The sequence below is a fragment of the Carassius gibelio genome, chromosome B14 (assembly GCF_023724105.1).
Source record: "Carassius gibelio isolate Cgi1373 ecotype wild population from Czech Republic chromosome B14, carGib1.2-hapl.c, whole genome shotgun sequence".
Classification (NCBI taxonomy): domain Eukaryota; kingdom Metazoa; phylum Chordata; class Actinopteri; order Cypriniformes; family Cyprinidae; genus Carassius; species Carassius gibelio.
In genome coordinates, this window is record NC_068409.1 from 17208541 (window position 1) to 17227639 (window position 19099).

Here is a 19099-nt window from a genome sequence, read left to right on the forward strand (position 1 = left end):
GGGCTCGGTGATGAAAGAAGGTGACAGGTTGTACCGCTGACATTTATGACTCTTAAAAACCGTGTAAATCCCAGTACCCTTTACCGTTTAAATCCATCTTTTATTTCCCAGAGTGCAGTGTGGGTGCATGCGGCGTGCCTGCACCTGTTTCATTCATCTCACAATGAGGATGTCAAGACGCTCAGGTGTCCGACCTTCCGTCATCTCCTGCCTAAATTATGGTCTGTAACCATTTCATCACGGTAGACATGCAAGGCTGTAATGTGTCAACACACCGAGGAGCGATCGGCTCCAGGAGCTCTCATCAGATCCCGCTGAGTATCTGAGAAAGTGTGGTTATGTGAGGCAAACTTGGATAGTAGCGACTAGGGACATATATTTTACGGTTGAGCCCCTTTCCATTGTGTCCTGTGAGTAGAATATACCGTATGAACTTCAGTGGACCTCCTCCATCATGAGGCCCGGGATAAAAGGCCTCATATTTCACCCTGAAAAGCAGAAGCCAGCTGTGAAAAAAAAAGTCTTTACAGGGTCATGAGTAAAAAATGTCTACCATTAAAACACGTTTAAACTGCAAAACGTACAAGTTTTGTTGCTTTTAACTCTTTCTCATGTCAAAAAGAGCATTTATTGCACCGAGCTCCAAGAAAGGCTTGTTTGGATGTTGTGGGATTTTTTATTTCACACAGGGAAATAATACATTTGCATAAGACTTGATCTAGAGCAAGACATCAACCAATAGACTTTAATCAGAGTAGCGCCATGTTTAATTTTGACAGAAATGAAAACAAGGTTATGAGTTATAGAAATAAAGTGCATTCAGTGGATGGTACTTTTGTTGTTGTTTGAAACAATATACTGATTGTTTAGCTGACAAAAAAAGAATTGCATTGTCTAGGACCATTATAAAGTGTGTGCCATTGCAAATACTCAATTCTATCCGTGTCATCTACAGTATGTTGAATTCAATATGGTATCTATCCAGACTAAGATCTACAGAGAACTTTACTAGGCCTCCTTCATCACAAAGCCCAGGACAAAACTCCTTCCCTTACCGAAATTAAACATTGTTTTATTATATTAAAAGTTTTTTTTTTTGACTTACTGATTACCATTGGTATAACAACAGTTTAACTACAAATTAGGGACGGGACTCGATTAAAAAAATTAATTTATTAATTAGAGGCTTTGTAATTAATTAATCAAAATTAATAGCATTTTAATCGCATATAAATATTTGACCTGAGAACAGTGAGAAGTATTTTTTTTTTCACATGGATTTATAGTATCCCATTGAATAATGACTGAATACATAAGCTTAAGCAACAAAATATTGTTTATTTTTGTTCAACCAAGTCTAGCAGACCAGTGCAATTTTTGCCATTAAGTGTAGAAATAGCATATTTAGAAACAGTTTAGAAATATTACATTTCAGAAATTCAGGAAGCTTATAGGTGCTGGAACCTTCTGTAAAGTGTTTTTTAAGTAAAACACAATACTGTCAATTACATTCAGAACATTGGAAACACTGACTATTAGAAAACATCTCTCTGTTGATTCAGAGGCCATAACATACTAAGTCCAACTCTCAATAACCTTGGCCAAAACAATAAAGAGTTCAACATAAACTGTTGCACCAACAAAATAATACATAGTTCAACATTAAGTGTAAAGTCCATGCTAGCTGCTATATGTTTTGCGTTGAGGTGATACTTGAGGTTCGATCATGTGCTGTGGTGATGTTCGAACGCTAGTTGGTGCTTCAGTATAATCGGTCCCGCCGAAACTCATCCAGTGAGAAACGTTCCGCGGTGCAAAAATAAGTTATAAAAAATGCGGGATTTTTTTTTCTGTAACTAATTAACCTTAATTAACGCGTTATTTTTTTTGTGTAATTAATTAATCTCAATTAACGCGTTAAAGTCCCGGCCCTACTACAAATACAATGGTTAGTGTAGCAAAAGTAGTAAAACCATGGTTAATTTTCGTAATGGCAGTTTTCCTCCCTGAAAGAAAAATTCATTGAATGATATTTCATTGATCTTTTGACATATATAAGAGGTCTTTGTACCATTAAAACATCCTGGAAGTTTCATCCATTTGCATTCATTACATTTTTAATGGTTTGATGGTTTGTAGCCTAATAATGTTATTTGGAGTGGAAACCATTATAATTTCTGTGATGGTTTATATTTTTTCTGCAGTGATAGGTTAAAACTTCGTTCTCAGTACAAAAAGAGCATTTATTTAAAACAACTGTATGCAGTTTTGTATGTTTTGGGGACTTTGGAGCCCCCTACAGTTAAGTAAGCGGAACTCACTGTCGTAATCACACCTGATTTTGTTGCTGCCGTAAAGCAATCCACCATTAACGCAGAATTTCACACCTGTTAAACAAACATAACATAGACCATTATTTAGTAAACGAGGCACAGTGTAAAGAAACTTTTGTTGAAAGATGAAGCATCCAACGGTATTAGATCTGACAGCAGCAATCGAAAAGTGTGAGTAAGCAATTTTATGTAACTGAATTCATAAACTGTCTGTTAATGGCGCTTTTATATGCATAATATATATATATATATATATATATTTTTTTTTTTACTATATATGTGACTGCTTTGTACATGCATACATAGATACATGCATGCATACATGAATAAAAAAATAGTAATAATGATCTATAACCTCTGTTGGAGTAATGGACCGGTCAGTTGCTTGTCAGGAGCTTGTCCTCTTATGTTTTACCTGTCATGTGATTGATTTTATGTTTGACATTTCATTTTGATTACGATAGAAAAAGAGAGGCTGCCATGAGCATTTGGAGAGATTGTTCTGTTAGATGGTAAACATACCACAATATTCATAACTTGTTCAGAAATGTCAGCTCTCAGTGCTGTTTTTTCTCTAGATTACTTCTGCACTGACAGAAGCTGAATCTGAACTTGGAAATGGAGTAATCTCTGTGGCATCCTAATTTTTTTTTTTTCAAAAATTCATCCCAAACTGTGATTATAAATCCCTGCACGATCAATAAAAACGATTGAGCAGTGTGCTGGCAGGGTTTTGAAACCTTTTGCCATTATAAAAGCATCCTAGCCGCGTCTGCACTGTAGATCTGTCTCTTCTGGATGTTGTCTGTCTTTTTCCCAGTGGTGTGTTTGCATTCAGCGGAGCAACTCACATACACAACTTCCATTATTTCCAAAGCCAGCATCGGCGAAGAAGGAATTATGATCGATTTATATCTCATTGCTGTAAACATTGAGACAAAGCTGAAAGCAAAGTCATGCTGCATGTCAACTTAATTTTCCTGGGGTTTTTTGTCTTAAGGCTAAAACAAACAGTTCTTGCTCAAAAGCGTAACCCAATATAAGCGCCCACGTTCAATTATTTAAACCATTGTTGAAATCACCTGGTGTTTGTGTGCTTCCTTGGAGTTGTTGATTAAAACCCCACAAATTGCAAATACAAAGAAAAGGGTGCTGCTTTCAAACACTGAAAAAGGCTAGAAAAAGACAATTACACCCTACATTTATATTGATGCATCTTTTTAAAAAAAAAAGGGTTCTGAGCACAATCTGGTTTGGTCCTCATTTAATGAGACCACCCATTTACACACTTTTATATTTCACCAGCCCAGCAGAGTAAATAGTCTGTGGATGTACAAATATAAAGAGCATTCAGTGTACCAGGCTGAGATAAAGCCGTGAAATAGATTAGAAACAAATGTTTTATAATAGGCAGTTTCAATTACAGTAGACATACAGTAGAGGAGACTGAGAGTCCCTAGTAGTCTGAAATTTTGAGTTTTGTGCACTTTACATAATTACATAAATACAAATCCAAAGCTGTGTTTTGAAAAACAGCGGAGTGAACACAAGCAATGATTAGAAACATCTGTTAGCAGTCTGCACACATCTAAACATATGACTGCATCGGACTGTACTTAATCTATGTACTTTATTTCAAGGTAATTCAGTCCAAATCCCAATACGTGAACTGTTGCTGAATTTATAACTATGGCATTTGCATGAGTGCTGTTGACCACAAATGATTTGGAAGCAGTCAGTCATTGCTGATATCTAGACCACCATGATTGCAAGCGTAATATTATTGATTTTAACACCATAACACTTTACAACAATGTTCCAACAATACCAACGACGTACTGTACAGTGGTATGTTTATTAACTAGCATTAACAAAGATTAATAATAAACATATATTTACACTGACCATCGACCGCAACTTTTAGACGCCATCTTTATTTTTTGGCTTAACCGTCACAGAATGAAAAGCACAGGATTTTGGGATATCAAAGGCAGCGGAGGATATATCTATGCTGCCTTCAAAAATCAGAGACTTCAGTGTTTGTAGACATTCTGATATATTGCGACTTTGAGGTTTCCAGTTTTAGGTGTTCAAACGTGATTGCTCTCCTCACAGATAAAATCATTCTGGTTTTCCACCGGCATTGCTCTTAGGTGTTGAAGACTAGTGCATGTTTGAGCCTACATTCAGTATGAGTACAATACTTAAATTCTGTTAAAATCAGTCATATTGTCATATTGGAATTGGTGACTTGCAATGGAGTCATTTTCATGGTAAGGTATGGTCTCAGTCGCACAAACACAGGCATACAGAGTTATACAAATAGGCTCATTCTGTGTCAAATCAACCAAATTTTAGAAATGTCCCTGGCTCAAGTTTTTGATTTTGCTAATATTTTTTTTCTGAAGAAAGATAGACAAAAATTGGGATGTCATGGGTGAATATATATGCGTAATTCGCTTTTTGTAAAGGGGAAATTCAACTGAAATTCGGAGCCAAATTACATAAAAATGCACTTTTCAAGTTTTTACCTCCAAATTTTGCAGGACTGTTACTCGCAAAGTATTAAGATATAACTATAAAAGTAAGAATGTCATAATGCCCTTTTAGAAATTGGGTCTTAAGAAACTTTCTCTTTGGCATCTTCATATTTAAGTCCCTACATGGGTCTTAATGAGACTCCAGGGGTATATAGTTAAATTGTACACATTTTCAATGGGTCACTTTCCAAAAATACGATGCTACTTTTCTTTTAAAGAAGAATGTGTGAAGAACAATTAATGCTGAAACTAGAGATGTATCTCGTTTCCTTCTTAATATTTTGGGTTTTCATCACTAAACATGTTTCTCTTTCTTCAGAAAAAAACCAAAAACAAAATAATAATAATAATTTGTGGGCCAGAGTTCACCGTATTTTAATTATTGATTTATCATCAGCAGTGTACTTTCCAATCAGATAAAATATGATGAATTAGATTTATAAAAGGCAATAAGAATGCAAGAAAATATGTGACACCTGCCCAACTTGAAAAGCTATTTCCATTGCTATTTTGTGAATACTGGGAAGTGGTACTTTTTCCAAAAAACGCATCCCCAGAGTATCATTTCTAAAGCATCTCATGTGCGTCAGCAAAAGCAAATTTGTTCTTTGTGTGCATTTGTGTGCAATCTCACGCCTGTGATTGGAGATGTTTGTACAAACTTCCACTCTGCTGAACTCTGAAGAGTAAAGGAGATGAGCTTGATCGCCCCGGCCCGTGTCTCTTGTCCTGTATTCCTCTGGGGAGCCGTGTCCTGCTACCCTTCCACCTGAGACCTCGGGCACTTCTGCCCCAGCCGTCCCTCTGCCAATCCACTGGAAAATAAAAACACGGTGACCCCATTTAACCCCGTTCCAAATCTGGAGAAGAAAACAGGACAACCAACAACCAGCATTAGTGTTCTGCTCCTTATTCTTCACATACTGTAGCTTAAAGTAATAGTTCACCCAAAAACAAACACACAAAGATAATTTATCACCCTCTTATTGTTGTTGTTTTTTCTACAGTTCACGGTTTATTACTGTGTTTGTGCTTTGAAACAGTTTGATTGAAGTAAATGCATGACAAACCATCTCCTCTCTATCATTAACTAAATAGCTAAATTCCTTTCTTTGATATCTTTTTTTTTTTTGTCCTGCATTGCTCAATAAACCCGTTCCTGCATCGAATGCATTCACAAACACCTCAGATGGAGCGATTGTGCTATAACTTATTCCACGCATTACCTGTTTGCTGGAGTTTAGCAAACTCAAGGTCAGATGTGCGGTTGTGCTCAATAACTGCTGGAATGAGGTAACGTGGGTCAATACATGGACCAAATGGAAACAGACGGTGAGTAAAGAATATTACGGCTCCTCAAAGCAGAAAATGGTTTCTGCTCACCTTTGAGATGAGGGGAAATCACTTTATTTGATGATTGTGTTGAAGTACCTCTCTCTCATTACATAACTGCTAATTGGAATGCACTCCGGCACCAACTTGAACAGACAAACAGGGATGAGAGATGTCAACAGCACTCTTGCTAACTGGAAAAGGCCCATAAATGCTGGAAACCTTTGTGATTAAAACCGTTCGTAGATTGATCGTCAAGATGAGTCGTGCTATTCAGATCGCTCACAGAAAATTCAGCAGGCAATTAATGCAATCCATTTTGGTTGCACACAGATGACACGGTGGTCTGTAAAAAGATTCTGTTATCTCTCTAATGTGAATAACTGATGTTAATATATCTGGATTTCAGATAGAAACATTATGTTAGCAACAGGTCATTGTGAATAGCGTTAGCATTCTCATTCATCTCAATGGCAGTTAATTAGCTGGTTTAGTCTGAAACTGGCCATCTTTGCACATGGATAGCCTACTAATTTATGGGTTTTATTTCACGTCTCATGGATGCGAATGGTATTTTTGGAACCAGAGGGTGTATGTTAACCAGCCAAATCTTGACCTCTTGTTACTAGCAACACCAATTTTTGATGAAATCTGATTGATTTGATTGATGAAATGCTGCTTCATCTGAAAGCACGTGATGGAGATTTATTACTAGTCACAGAACCGGCATTATTGGCGATTTGCACATGATAATTGCATCCGATTTATCATGCAGCCTTAATTTCGAAATATTTAATGCAAAATGTGGTGTCATTTATGTTATTCATATGATTTTTTAAAAGAATGTGACAAGACAAGGAACCTTTAGTTTTTTAGCATATAAGCATATTAGCATATTAATTGAGAATCACATCATCTTTTGGAAAATGGGCACCCGATGTCCAATATTTGAAAAAAATTCAAACATTTTCCAAATTTCCACCTAGAATTATACCTTTCCTTCACTGTTTCATTTTTAGTTTATTTTTAATTAAATAAAAAATCCAAGAGGTTTAGATGCTCCAGGCTTATAGTGTATAGAAATAGGGAACAACAATACGATTGCAAATGAACAAACAAGCGAGCATGACACAAAAAGCATATTCAAGCAAAAGCCAGCATATATATTAGTTCTGTGAAACAAAGCAAAACCAATGGTACTCACCTAACGAGAAGAAACAAAGCAACCTCGGCGTACGATCAAAGGCCTTCTTCTCCTTGGAGTTCTCTCCAGCACTGGAAAACCAATCCGAAATTTATAAGGAAATTTCCCTCTTTTGTTTTTTCATCTGCTGTCCCTGTCCTGTGCACTGAGCGCTCTCTAATCCACATCATGAGCAGACACGCCCCTTACTGCTGATTGGCTACAATGATTCAAGAACTTAATCTATTAAAGGGGGGGGGGTGAAATGGTCATTTTCACTCAGTATCCTGTTAATCTTGACTACCTATAGAGTAGTACTGCATCCTTCATAACTCCAAAAAGTCTTTAGTTTTATTATATTCATAAGAGAAAAATAGTCTGTACAGATTTTTCCGGAAAAACACGAGTGGCTGGAGGCGTGACGTGTGGGCGGAGCTAAAGAATCACGAGCACGAGTAGGCTTTTGTGTTGAGAGCATGTGGAAGCTGTGACATTACCATGAGGAAAAAAACATCATCCAAAACAAACCATGGCTTACAGTCAGATTCAGCGTATATTTCTGATCCAGAATCAGATCCAGAGGCTGAAATTTAACGAGAGCAGCATCAGCAACGACGTCTCTATGTGGTATGTACTGAAACTGTATATATTTGCTTAGCGGTTTTGGAAAATGACTAAGTTCCACTTTGTCGTCTTTTTTTTTTTTTTTTAACTGTAAGTTACATGTGGAAAGTGCAGTTTGATGACAACATCGCATGTTGTTTACTTGATGTGCTTACGCGCCGATAGCTAAGTTAACAACACAGAGATATTTTAAGCAGTTTTACTCACCGCCTGCAGTTTCAACACACGATCGTGACCCTTTTTCGTTGGGACTGCATTATCCTTAAGAAATAAACGATGTGCAAATCCGTCGTCAAACTGGGCCTTGTTTGTAAAACAAGCATCTTCGAAATGCAGGGAACAAACACAAACACTTGCACAACTCCGTTGATGCTCTGTAAATATAAACTCCATCCACTGGTCCCTGAATGCTGTTTCTCTTTTGGTAATCTGTGCAGGGTTGTCTTGCCCTGGCAACCAAAAACACACTTCTTTTGTGACATTTCGCGACGCTCTGGCTCTGATCAGTGAAGTCTGTTGTGCTCTCAGTGCTCTGCTATACGGGAGCGCGCACTCTTCCGGCAGAAGTGCCTCAGGACCCATATAAGGAAATTCCGCTCCATCTAACGTCACACAGAGCCATACTCGAAAAAAACTTTCCGAAACTTGTGACAAACCGGAAGGAGTATTTTTGGAACAGAAATACTCCTTCAAACGTACAACTTAATTTTTGAAACTTTGTCCATGTTTAGCATGGGAATCCAACTCTTTAACAGTGTAAAAAACTCAGTATGCAGGAAATAGCATTTCACCCCCCCCCCCCCCCCTTTAAAGAGCCTTTTGTCTCCATCAGAACAGTTTGTCCGGACATTTATTTAAAAACATGCTCATCATAGAAGAGCTGTATCTTACTATATAAATTGCATTTTCTATGCCCTTCTTGAATATATTAACAAACATGATACAAAGAGTGATATGTGATTGACCTATATTTAAATGAGCACACTATTCATGGTCGTGCTGTCTGAGCCTGAGACTAGTTCTGCTGTCTACTAAATAAATTGCACGAGGGTAGATGGAGATGTAGGAATGCTGTTCAGAATGCATCACAGCAATAGAAAATATACTTCTTTGTCTCTGATTTCTTGCTTTTCTTTGCCTCTCTTTTATTTCGATTAATCATCTGCAGAATTCAGTCTCAGTTCTCTCTCTCATGCACAGCAGTCGTCATCCGGTGCATGTGGTCTGACCGTCTGTCTGTCTGTCAGTAAGCTGTCTATCACATGTGGTCAGGGCTATCCAGTCAGGCCTCGGGCACACTCTCAGAGAAGCCTGGCTGTGCCTGATGGATTCCTCCTCCCAAACTTTCCCTGGGCTTACAGCGAGAGGCACTTCTGTCAGGAGAAAATAATGAGCAATGCAAACTCGCTTGACCTCCGTGCAATGAGGAATATCCTTCTCTGCCGACACATTTTGCATTTACATTGACCAAATGCAATGCAACCCCTCTGATCCGCTTGCGTTTGTTGAATATTTCCGCCGGTGTTGATCCCTGAATCCATCAGATAAATATTTCAACATCGCTCTTTTTTTTTGCACAACATAACAGTGAACTTATTGCACACCTTTCATTGTGGGCTGCAATCAGCCCTCAGCCAAATGCAATCAGACATGTGCTTCAAGCGCAATCAGGCTGAGATATTAGTCATTAAATTGCTAATAAGTATTCTTATGTCCTTTAAGACAAGCGTAGGTAACAGTACAGATCTTTCCCCAGCCATTATAGTGCAATCTAGACACTTTCTATGCAATTACTTTCAGAAGTACTGTGAAGCGTTATTATTTATAAGCTGTGCATATGTCCGTTTTTCCAAGCCAGGCTGAATGTGGACAGTGGCCAGCATGCAAACGCCGCTGTACTTGACCTTCCATTTGCTAAATAAATAAACAAGGTTATGATGAGCGCTTCAGGAGTGTGTGTGTGCTTCTCATGATGATTCACTTAAATAACAAGCAAAGGAAAGTGCATTTGGCAAGCGTTTTATAATCAGAAAACCAGAAAGTTTATGCATCTCAAAGTGTCTTTGCAAGCTGCTCTGGCTCATTGAGCTACTGCCCCCTGCTGCCCAGCACATACATTGCATATTGCTTCTTATTATCATAGGGTTATTTCAGCTGCAGTCATTGCACAAAAGATCTAACCCATTATATAAGCACATTCAAAGGCCACTTTGCCTCTCCGGTTTATTACATGGTTAGTGAAATAAAGTGCTTTTGGAAACCATGCAACAAGCTGCATGTTAATACAGCTCTCTTTCACCTAACTCAATGTGACAGTCGTTTGCTTTGCTTTCCAGTCATGCATTTTGAGGCTCTCTAAGTGTGTGTTTCTCCATCTCAGGTGATGGTGGATTATTTTCACCCTATGATTAGATGAAGATCAGTGGTGCTTGAAGATTTTCTTGATATATATATTTCTGTTAGTTTTGTATTTTGCACACCTTATTTTGGGAGGTTGAAATGTCAATATATTGTACAATATATTGTAAAAAAAAAAACGTAATTAATTAATTAAAAATGTATATTAATTAAAAATGTTTTACTTGCATAGTTTGCATCACTTAACATATTTTTTAATGTTAAGGTTTATCTTAGTATAATTTGTATACTATTTTAGTATTTATTAATATTTTTTATTATCTTTTTGTATTATTTTCATAGTTTTTGTAATAGTTGTAAAGTTTTTGAGGTTTTGTTATGAGCTTTTGTAATTTATAATTTTTTATTTATTTATTTTTTTTTACTTTTTAAACAGTGTTTTAATATTGAATAAAACTTTTTTGATTTTAAAATGTTAATTAATATTATTTATATATAGTATTTAATAATATATTGAACCTTAGCTTTTATTATACTATTTTCAATATATAATTTTGATACATTCTATACAGCTTCAGTGTATTTTTTTTTACAGCTTTTACAACATTGAAATCAATAATAACAACACCGGTTTAGAGGAGCTCAGATAAACGCACACCAGTAAATCTGTGTTTGGAGGAGCATGAGAGTCGGACTGCATTGGCCTCAGCAGTGTCCAGTGTCTCTCTGACCTCTGAATGTTCATCTGAGCTTAATACATGAGATCCAAATCAACAACGCTCCTCTGGAACGAGCAACAAGATGTTTCACTTTTAAAGGACAATGTCAGAGCTATTTATTTGATATCAGTACGTCTCGACCTGCAGCCCCTAACAGTCTGATGTTTTTGTGTGCATCAGAACTTCTAATGATGTCTTTCTGACAGGCACGTGCACAGGTAGGGCTCAACCTGTGCAGAGCACAGGCCCTTTTTGCCCTTACACTCCGAAGTGCCCTTTTTTTGGTGGTGTTTTTTTTTTTTTTTTTTTTTTTATCAATGCTATTGGTCACCTTTACGCCTGTCTGTCTGTTTTACCAAATTAAAGTTCTTAAAACGAGCTTGTGTAAATCTTATTCGATCTTCAAGCTGTCAGTAAGCTGATAACTCCGCCCCCTCTATATTCATCGAATCAACTGAAGTTCCACAGCAGCCGCACAGTAGACAACAGCTGAGCTGAACAGTTTTGCGAAGGTAAATAAATATCTTGTTGTTTGAATAAGTACTACTGAACATTATGTCTGTAAAGGCTCATATTTTATTTATTTGATGTCTGACTCACTGACTCAGACATGCGGGACGTCGCCTGAGAGAGAGGGCTAGCATTTGCCATCTAGTCATAGCCAATACATAGCCAACACTTAAATAGCCTGGGCATACAGTTGCATTTCATCTTTTATAAAATGCTAATTTGGCCAAATGCATTTTACCACAGGAAAAACTGAGCGCTCCGTCTATATAGCTAAAAAAACTAGTTTGTAACCTGTAGATGAAAATGTAATGTAATGCCGGCAGCGGCAGGCGCCGTCGCCGTTTTAATGACGGACAGAAAAAAAATCACATTTGCACACATTCGCTGGTCAAAAACTATATATTGATAAGTAATACAACAACATAATTTGTTTTTACAGTCGGGAAATCATAACAGGTGCGCCCCCGCGCTGTTTCGTACTGGAACTTACACAGCGACGAGTGATCCTCGTCACCTAACATATATTTCTAAGAAATTTCTTCTTTGATTCATGATTGCTGATAGACTTAATTTATTAACATTTAGGCTAATCATGTTATGATATACTCTCTGTATACTCTCTGTATAAAATGTTGTAAAACATGGTTTTACTACAGTAATGTAGTAGTAACTAAAAAAAAAAATTACAGATCACTGAAATCTTTATATTTTATCATGCAGAATGTAATTCATGATTCATTCCAAGGCTTCATTTATTTGATCCAAAATACAGCAAAATCAGTAATATTGTGTAATATTTTTACAATTTTAAATAGTAACTGTTTTCTATTTGAATATATTTTAAAATGTGATTTTATTTTTGTGATCAAAGCTGAATTTTCAGCATCATTACTCCAGTTCAGTGCGCTTCAGTGTCACGTGATCCTTCAGAAATGCTTTTCACAGCAACTGTACTTTTCACACTATTTTTATTTATTTTTTCATTGCTGGCTTATTTTAGGGAAAGTGTAGTGAATAAGAGACCTTCAAGAGAGCAACATCCCTGGTCCACCACAGTATAACATTTTTGCCAGATACATGGCTCACAGAAGGTTGCTGTTGTATTAGGTTTAAAGAAGCCCTTAAAACCCTGTTTATCTATATTATCTAATTATCTAATATTATTATTATGGTTGTTATTAATCGTGAATAAATCTAAAGCTTTTGAGACTATTATTTTGTGTTATTGAATTTGTCATGAAGATGTGACCATTTCTTCCTTTTATGCAGGCTTACTAAATAATCTTGATATAAAAGGGGGGAGGGGGGGGGTGCCCTTTTTCCAGTTTCAGCACATGCCCCTCAAAAGGTCTGTGCACGGCCCTGCTTTCTGAAGTTCTTTCAGGCATTTAATGAACTGGGCACATTCCATCCACAATTTCTTTTCTTTTCATTCAGTATGAAGTATTTATTATAATGTTGAACTTGATCTTTTATTATCACATTTTCAGTTTTCATTATGATTTTCAAGTATTTTGTTTACTTACGATTTTGCACTGTGTTCCTTTTTTTGTGATAATGAGCAGCAGCTTTTTACATAGCTATATAAATAAATAAATATGTAAAAAATATTGATCTGAATTTCTTTCTTTCTCTCTCTCTCTCTCTCTGTGTGTGTGTGTGTGTGTGTGTAAAAAAAGAAAACAAAAGTCCCCCGTGAAAGCGATTAATCTCAGTAGATGTTTTCTCATTTCTTTCAAGAAAATCTTCTGTCGCAAGACTTTTCAAATTCTGAAATTGTATGTCACATTTTAAATGTTATTTTTTTTTAATGTGTATAAAAACTCTAAAATGCTAGATATAAATGCAAAATTAAAAAATATAAGCATGCGATACTGAGACATAAAAGCACAATTGTAAGAAAAAAGTCTGAATAGTGAAATAAAAAGTTGCAGTTAGCCTTTTTATTTTATTATTATTATTAAAGGGATTCCATTGCTGACAGTTGAACTTTGCGTGATATTTATTTTGTTAGCTAATATTTTGGAAACACACAGAAAACCAGTATTTCAGCCCCAGAAAGGCAGGTTCTCTTAATAACCACAGTCATATCTGTGTGTCTGTAAATATGGATGACATCTGAAAGCATGAGGTTTCTCTGAAAGGAGAAATTAAAACGGAAGAAAAAAATATTGATTGTTTAATTGGCAGTTTCTGATTTTTTCTTTCAATTCTGAAAAGAAGTCACAAATGCATGAAGAAAAGTCAGAATTGTCAAATAAAAACAAGGAATGCAAAAAAATATAGCAATTCAATTCAATAAAGAAAATCAAACTGACCTGATATCGTCATCTACCAATAATGAATTTGTCAATTCAGATCATAACTTTCCAGATTTTCAAACTGATATTTTGTATTTTATTGCATGTTCTACTATAAATCAAATTTCATGTATCCGTTTCGAGTAGCTGTGAGGTTTAATATTCATAGCTGGTGGGTTTCACTGATTATGGATGTCTGATAGCGAAGCGTTTACTGATAATGCTGAAGTGGGACGCTGTTAGAATAATCTCTGACAATGTGAAAGCACATCTACAGCGTTGACCTTTCCCAAAACTCTCCGTGACCTTGTGATTTTCTGTGAAACGGCAAGCTCAGCATATGATGCAATCATGCTTTGGGTTATTTGCTTGAATTAGATCTGCATGAGTTATATCATGTAGTTTTGAGTCTTGAGGTTTAAATCTGGTGCTTTTAATTCAATGTAGTGAGAAATAAACAGGCTGTGCGTGTCTCAGGAGGGATTGCGTTCTCGTATCATTCGATAGTCTGGATCAGAGGGGTGTAGAGGGAGATAAATGACCTCTTGGGTTTCAGCTTTTCAATTTCCTTCCTGCAGATGTTGACCACACATTTTCTTCTGGATTGAAGCCGGGGGGCATTTAGAGAAAAGTCATGCTTCTCACAACTGCAGCAGGGATGATGGATTTTACTTTTAATACTCCATATAGAGTATATTTATTTTCAGTATGTAGTATAGTATATGCTGTACACAGTATCCACTGTAAATAATAAATCAGGAGAGTAACAGATGTACTAGCAGCTCATTATCAGGACATGAGCCATTCATTTTCCTGACTTTTAACTCTAGAACACAATGCAATGCATTATACAATTCAAAATAAAGGTAAAACACACAAAAAAATTAATATAGTACATTGTGCCAAGATGTCATAACAATCTAAAGAATTAGGAACACACATGTAGGTCATTATTTAATTGTAGGAATATAGCAATTATTGATGGAAGCCACAGAATAACACAAATAAACGATGTCTTTGCGGAAAAAAAAAAAAAAAAATATATATATATATATATATATATATATATATATATATATATATATATATATATATATATATATATTACTGTTTATTCATGAAAAGTTGGTTTCCATTGTTATTTGTCATTTTTCATATTATTCTATTTTTATTTCATATGTGATTTCTTAATAAAATGTGATGATTTCGAAATAATTTAAACTTGTAAATATTTCTATTTTTACAATAGATTGAAGGTAAAAGTGCAAGACACATGTTGCAGGTTTTCAGCTGAGGATGTAACTGCACAAATAACAGCAACGTTACCGTAATCAGTGATTTTCTGTATCAGTGCCCGCAGACAGCAAATGAAAGAGCCAAACTGTGTGTTTTGCATGTATAATATTAAAACTTCTCATCTCTGCTGATAAAAGCCTCTCTAGCAGCATCTCTACCCATGGATATCACTGTCAATCATTCGCTTTTATGCCTTTTTTCCCTGTTTTCAGGCACAAAAATGAAAGAAAAGTAGTGTTTATGTAGTTGGAAAACTGAAAAGTGAGGTGTACGCTGATTGGCCAGCTATCTAGTGCATTGTGATTGGCCGAATTCCTCAAGCATGTGACGGAAATGTTATGACACTTACCAGACTTTGATGCCGTCTCCTGGCATGACCAGACAAAACCAATAAAACCCATTACAAACAAGACATTTTTTGCATCTAGTGAGGACATAGTTACTGATTATAATGACTTATTCCTGTCTTTTTATGCGTTGCGTTGTGTTTCGCGTTAACTTAAAACCATGTTTGCATTTGTGATCGAAAAAACGGCAAACAACAAGCGTTACTCTACAATGCTCAAAACTCGCGTTTGAATCATCAGTGGCAAGTTCTTTAAATGTGAAAACATACTTACAGACTGAGAATCAGCATTATTTGTCAGAACACCGGCACTGTAGGCTCTTGTCCCAGGAAACAGTGCTCATCCACTGTAAAATGCACTGCACACATCTGAATATTTCTTTGTTGAAATATAACTTAAAGGTACAGTTTGTAAGATATTTGCAGTAAAATATCCAAAAACTACTAGGCTTGTGTTATATATTTTGTCCAGCTGATTACTAACAATATCTCTAATGTTTTCAACTACTTGTAAATCATTAGAAAATTCCCATTCGTCAGTTACTCTGTTACCGCCTTTTACTGAAGTAGAAACCACATTGTTTGTTTGTTTATTTATTTAAAAGGGACAATGCACATTAATAAACATAAAGACAATGTCCAAATGTAAATGAGCCAGATATAGCCGTACAGACTAATTTTCATCTGGAGTCCCTGGCAGGTTGTTATTATAAAACTGTAAAAAACATTGCATACATACACATTAAAAACATAAACCGATTAGATAGACACAGTCAACATCAAACAAGCACCAATAAAGTCACATAGGATATATCAACCTGTGAGTGAATAACTGCACTACTGCAGATTATGACAACATATTTGATTGTCAAGCAACCACTGTTTTATAGTTTTTGAAAAGGCAGTGAGAGAGGTAATGTTTCTTACTTCTGTAGGTATTGTGTTCCAGGTATGCGCTGCACGGTAGGAAAAGGCTGACTGTCCAAAGGAACTTTTCCTATATGATATTTTACAATCACCTCTAGAAGTCGCTCTGGTGGATGCATTAAGATTTTGTTTAACAAATTCATTAAGTGGAGGGGGGGCTAAACCATGGAACATTTTATACACAAGCAAGATATCAGCAAATTTGACCATATTTTCCCAGTTTAAAAAACCATGTTTCTTTAAAATATTACAATGATGAAAAGAATTTGACTTATTATCCATAGTTTTCAAAGTCCGTTTATAAACTGTTTCTACTGACTGTAATGCAGTGCTTCCTGTCTGCGTCCAGCTGGTCATACAGTAGTTCATATGCGACAATATCATGGCATCGATGTAAAACTTTGAGGCCTCTGTGGTCAAATTGCTTCTAATATGCCTAAAATTTATCAAGTTAAATTTAATTCTGTTTACAACTTTTTTAACTTGTGATTTAAATGTCAGTTGTGTGTCTATTATACCTAAATATTTAAACTCCTGTACAACTGACAGTGTTCTTGCTGCTACAGTAACTTCTGGATCGGGATCTTTATTTGCTGATTTTGAAAAGAACATGCATACAGATTTACTGGTATTAAGATGTAAACAAAAGAGTTTGTTAGCCAATTAGAAATATTGACCATAGTAGCTGATAGTTCCTTGGCAGCTTGCCTCTTGTTTTTTGCATGTACATATATAACCGTATCATCAGCGTACATCTGACAAGTTACTGCAGAAGGACAAACTTCAGGTAGATCATTAATATAAAGGCAAAACAACAGAGGACCCAAAGTTGAACCTTGCGGTACCCCCAAGTCATTATCAGTTACTTGTGAAGTTTTATGGCCTATGCGAACACATTGTTTTCTATCTAAAAGGTATGATTGTATCCATTTGATGACACTGGATGAAAAATTAAACTTTGATAACTTTGTTATTAAAATCTCATGATCTACTGTTTCAAAAGCTTTCTTCAAATCAAGGAAGACCGCCCCAACTTGACCTCCTTGGTCAAGTTTAGACTTTATATTTTCCAAAAGAAAACAATTAGCTGTTTCAGTGGAATGATGTTTCCTAAAGCCAAATTGCATTGGATGTAATGTAAAAAATGTAGTATTTAAATGAAATGTTATCTGTTCAGAGATTCATTTTTCGGCAATTTTCGATACTGATGGAAGAATACTGATGGGTCTATAATTACTAATAGTCATATGATCACCTGATTTATACACTGGTGTAATTGTAGCAGTTTTCCAAGCACTTGGAAAAACTCCATCAATGATTAACTGATTAATAATTTTTGTAATAGGAGGAATGAGTGCCTCCTTATGAGTTTTAATAAATATTGTGTCCATTCCGTAGACATCCTTTGCCCTTGAACAATTTCAGGAGGAAATAATCATACACACTTCCTGAGAGCCATCTTAAGAGCTTGGTCCCTTTGTTTCATGAGTAACCTTATGTTTTCATTTAACCACGGTAGATAATTTTTTTTTGCCTGGTTTATATTTAACTTTACTCATAAAACTTTGTATAGTTGTTTGAAGTTCGGACATCAATCTATTACAGTTATCATCCACATTTGTATTTGCAAGGTACTCATTCCAATTCATTTCTTTAATTGTATTTTCAAGATTAGTTAATTGTCCATTAGGAACTCTATAATGTTCTTGATTAACGTTTGCGGTTATATTAAATCTCTGTTTTGTGAGTTTTCTCAAGATCAATATCATATTGTGGTCGGATAAACCGGTAACAAGATTATAGGATTTCTTTATTCTTTCTGGCCTATTAGTAAAGACCAAATCAATGAGTGTTTCTGAAGAATTAGTAATCCTAGTCGGCCCTTCAACAACCTGTTGAAAATCAAAATTACTCATTACACGTTTAAGATCTTTCCTTTTTGCGTTATCACTCCAGTTTATATTAAAATCTCCTAATAAAATTATCTCTTTGTTAGTATCACACTCTTTAAGTAGGATATTCAACTTATCATAGAACACTTTTGACAACACATGACAACAGTGTCGTGGACAAATGCGGAAGAAGCTTCGCAACAAACTTCAACTAGAAAGAGATGCTGCTTTCACTTGTTTTACTCGACAGGTGAGTTGTTTTGATTCTTTATTATAATGATCAATAAGATCAATAAGAAATAGTATTATGGGGCATACACGCCAAACGCAGGGCATCGCATCTCTAGACCCACGCAAGGATGCATCTGATCCATAGTCTGATCTCGTCTTTGCATTGACTTTGTATGTAATCTACTCGCGCAAATCGTTGAGCTCACGTTGAATCCATGATTTATCTTTTCCGTCTGATTGATGACAGTCTGCAGTTGGGTAGAAGACTACAAATCCCATCATCCCACGCTCCTTAACGCTCTTAGCGTCATCAAACCACGCGATTGTTATTGTTTTGATAGTGCTAAGGTCTAAGGTCTAAGTTCACATTCCTTTACTTTATAGCATCTTGTAAGTGCAACAACCTTGAAAGTTTCAAAGCAATGAGTTGAGGAGTGAACTGTGCATGTTAGTTCAAGGGTCACTGATAATATCTTAGGTAATATTCTTGTTCTAGTATCTATTATGT

At 35.9% G+C, this 19099-nt stretch overlaps 1 protein-coding gene across 2 annotated transcripts in view; it reads left to right on the forward strand.

Moving 5' to 3' along the window:
• Positions 1-2401: 2401 nt before the first annotated feature.
• Positions 2402-19099, forward strand: part of LOC127971517 (solute carrier family 4 member 11) — a 75329-nt gene continuing 58631 nt past the window's right edge. For both annotated transcript variants that reach the window (XM_052574569.1, XM_052574572.1), the window contains exon 1: positions 2402-2504. In XM_052574569.1, coding sequence (XP_052430529.1) covers positions 2459-2504 — 46 coding nt within the window. In that variant the 5' untranslated portion in view covers positions 2402-2458. The remainder of the gene's footprint in view (positions 2505-19099) is intronic.